We start from the raw sequence: 2,875 nt of genomic DNA on the forward strand, positions 1-2,875 counted from the left end.
TGTTTCTGGGGTTTCGCTGGTAATGAGAAGGAGAGAGGGAAGCGGGAGAGAGGTCAAGACAGGCGAGCAGGGCAAGTTGCAGACCCCCACTCACTAGTTTTTACTTTATTGTAAAAACTTTCTCTTAATGAATGGATACTTGACACAATAAGGACCAAATAATCTACTTTCATCATTAATTTATTCAACATATTATTTTCAAGCTGTGCATTCAATCAACTTATACATTGTGTTCTTACTACACATCAAGCCCTGAAAAGGCAATAGAGAAAAAATACTGACAAGATCTTATCTTCATAGAGTTTACAACTTTATGAGGGAGAGAGACAAGATAAACAACTAAATGCAGTAATAAAAGTGTTATTAGTGATATAAAATGATCAGAGATTTGCAATAGAAACAAAAAGAGGAGAAAGAGATGCTTAGACTAAGTACATAGCATTAGAAATGAACACAAAACATACTCTAGTAATATAGTCTGCATGCAAATAAAGTTGAAATAGCACACTGGGTAATATGATGCTGAGTAAGGAAAAGGAAGAGCTCAAGAATGATCCCACATCACTAGGTTAGTGTTGTTGCCATTTACAGATACAGCAACCACTAAATTAGAAACATGTCTAGAGGCAAAAAATGAGAGTTTGGACTTAAGATGCTTCAGAAATAATAAGATGGATATAAAAAAGTAGATATTATTAGGTACCTGGTCTTCAGCAGAGAAGTCTGGATGCTATACATTTAATTTATTAAACAAATATTTATTGAGTAGCAACTATGGGTGAGGCCCTGTTCTAAGATTAGTGGATAGAAAACAGTTGAAAATTTATATTTTCCCTCAGCTCAGGTTAAAGAGAAAAGAGATTGATAATACAATAAATAGATAGTTAAATATATGCAGTGAGTCAGATGGTAGTGAGTTTAAAAGGAAAAAAAAATAACATTCCTTTCTAAAAGACTCTAACAAGAAAGTAGTCGAATACATTTCAGGGGCCTCAGTGATAATAAAGGAACTTATAACCTCAATTTGATTTAATAATATACCAACATAGGAGGAGTCTAGCTACCTGGGTTCTATTCACAAGTTTCCATTTGAGAGTTGTACGACCTGAGCAGTTTTCTCAACATCACCACATATGTGAATACAATATTATTGGAAGAAATGTTAGAGCACTTGAGAGCCTGGAGTTGGGATTGCTATAGAAAACAATAACAGATGGACGCTCATGGAAAGTTGGAAGATGCAATCTGTATGTATAAAAATTTAGTACACATTTTTTTCATTTATAGAACTAAGGTATCAACTTTGATCATCTTTAACGTTTCTTCCAGATCTACAATTTGATTAGACTAACTTTTCTTGTCAACAGTGGATATTCTTACTTGAATTATGGTCCACAGATCCTTAAATAATTCTGAATCAGGTTGGTGATGACCACCTACCTAAAGGGGCAAAATGCTAGCTTTAAATTCTTGTAATTATTGGGATAGTCTGACTCTACCACAAGAGTGAGGCTTGAATTATTTTCTCTTTGATGAACCTACATTGCCACTTCATCTTCTCATTTTCTTTCCTGATTACAAACTCTTGGAGTAAAATCATCACACTGTAAGAATGCTGGCCTGAAAATATTATGAAAGAAAAGTGACCCAGTCTCTGGAAGATAAAAGATCACGTGGAGCAAAGATAGAGAAGCCAGAATTAATATGCAGAATTGTGAGTAAGGCCATCTTGAACCTTTCAGCCCAGTTGACTGTGCAGAAGATATGCAACCCCATGAGTGATCCCATGTGAAAGCAGCAACATACCTGCCCTTAGAATTATAAGAAATAAAGGCTGTTGTTTTAAGCCACTAAGTTTTGTGGTAGTCAGGTGCATAGGAATAGACAAATGATCAACTACACAGATGTATAATCTCTCTAACTAAAACTATGGGATAAATAAAATCTTTATTTTCTTAGTGGCTTTTCTGAAAGCATTATTAACCTCTTTATTTCGTAGACTATAGACAATAGGGTTCAACATGGGGACTATTATTGTATAGAACATAGATGCCATTTGATCAGTGTCCATGGAATGACTGGAACTGGGTTGTAAGTACATAAAGATTATGGTTCCATAGAATATAGTTACAGCAGTGAGATGAGAAGCACAGGTAGAGAAAGCTTTCTTTCGTCCCTCGGCTGAACGCATCTTCAGGATGGCAATAAATATGAACAGATAGGAGATCAAGATAACTATTAGGGTAAAAAAGACATTGAAAGCGGACAAGATAAAGACCACAATCTCATTTACATAGGTATCAGAGCAAGAAAGAGCCAAGACTGGAGGGATATCACAGAAAAAGTGATGGACCACATTAGAATGGCAGAAGGAGAGGCAAAAGGTAAACCCAGTGTGGATGGTGGATTCAACCAAGCCGAAGACATAGCAGACCATGGTCATTTGAACACACACTGTGGTAGTCACAGTGCTGGTATAATGTAAGGGTTTACACACTGCTGAATGACGATCATAAGCCATGACAGCTAGTAAGAAACAGTCTGCAATGGCAAAAGCCACAAAGAAGAACATCTGAGCAACACATCCCCCATAGGAGATGACTTTATCCCCTGTAAGGAACCCTGCCATCACCTTGGGAGTAATAGCAGAGGAGTAAACACAATCCACCAGAGATAGGTTACTGAGGAAAAAATACATGGGAGTGTGGAGACAAGAGTCCAACACAATTAATGTGATCATCCCAAGATTTCCCATGAGAGTGATGATATAGATGACAGTGAATATTATGAAGAGGGGGACCTGTAGTTCTGGGGTGTCCGTCAGTCCCAAGAGTCTAAATTCATTCACTTCAGTGCTGTTCTGCATAGAGACCAT

General features: G+C 36.9%; 1 protein-coding gene across 1 annotated transcript; it reads right to left on the reverse strand.

Annotated features, from left to right (window-relative positions):
- Positions 1 to 1,927: 1,927 nt before the first annotated feature.
- On the reverse strand, positions 1,928 to 2,875 carry LOC136319712 (olfactory receptor 5B2-like). Its single transcript, XM_066252837.1, has one exon. The coding sequence runs from the start codon at positions 2,873 to 2,875 to the stop codon at positions 1,928 to 1,930; it is 948 nt and encodes a 315-aa protein (XP_066108934.1).

This window comes from Saccopteryx bilineata, chromosome 1 (assembly GCF_036850765.1).
Source record: "Saccopteryx bilineata isolate mSacBil1 chromosome 1, mSacBil1_pri_phased_curated, whole genome shotgun sequence".
Classification (NCBI taxonomy): Eukaryota; Metazoa; Chordata; class Mammalia; order Chiroptera; family Emballonuridae; genus Saccopteryx; species Saccopteryx bilineata.

Coding starts and splice junctions, on each gene's coding strand:
- LOC136319712 (XM_066252837.1), bottom strand. CDS start 2,875: ATGGTCTCTATGCAGAACAGCACTGAAGTGAATGAATTTAGACTCTTG.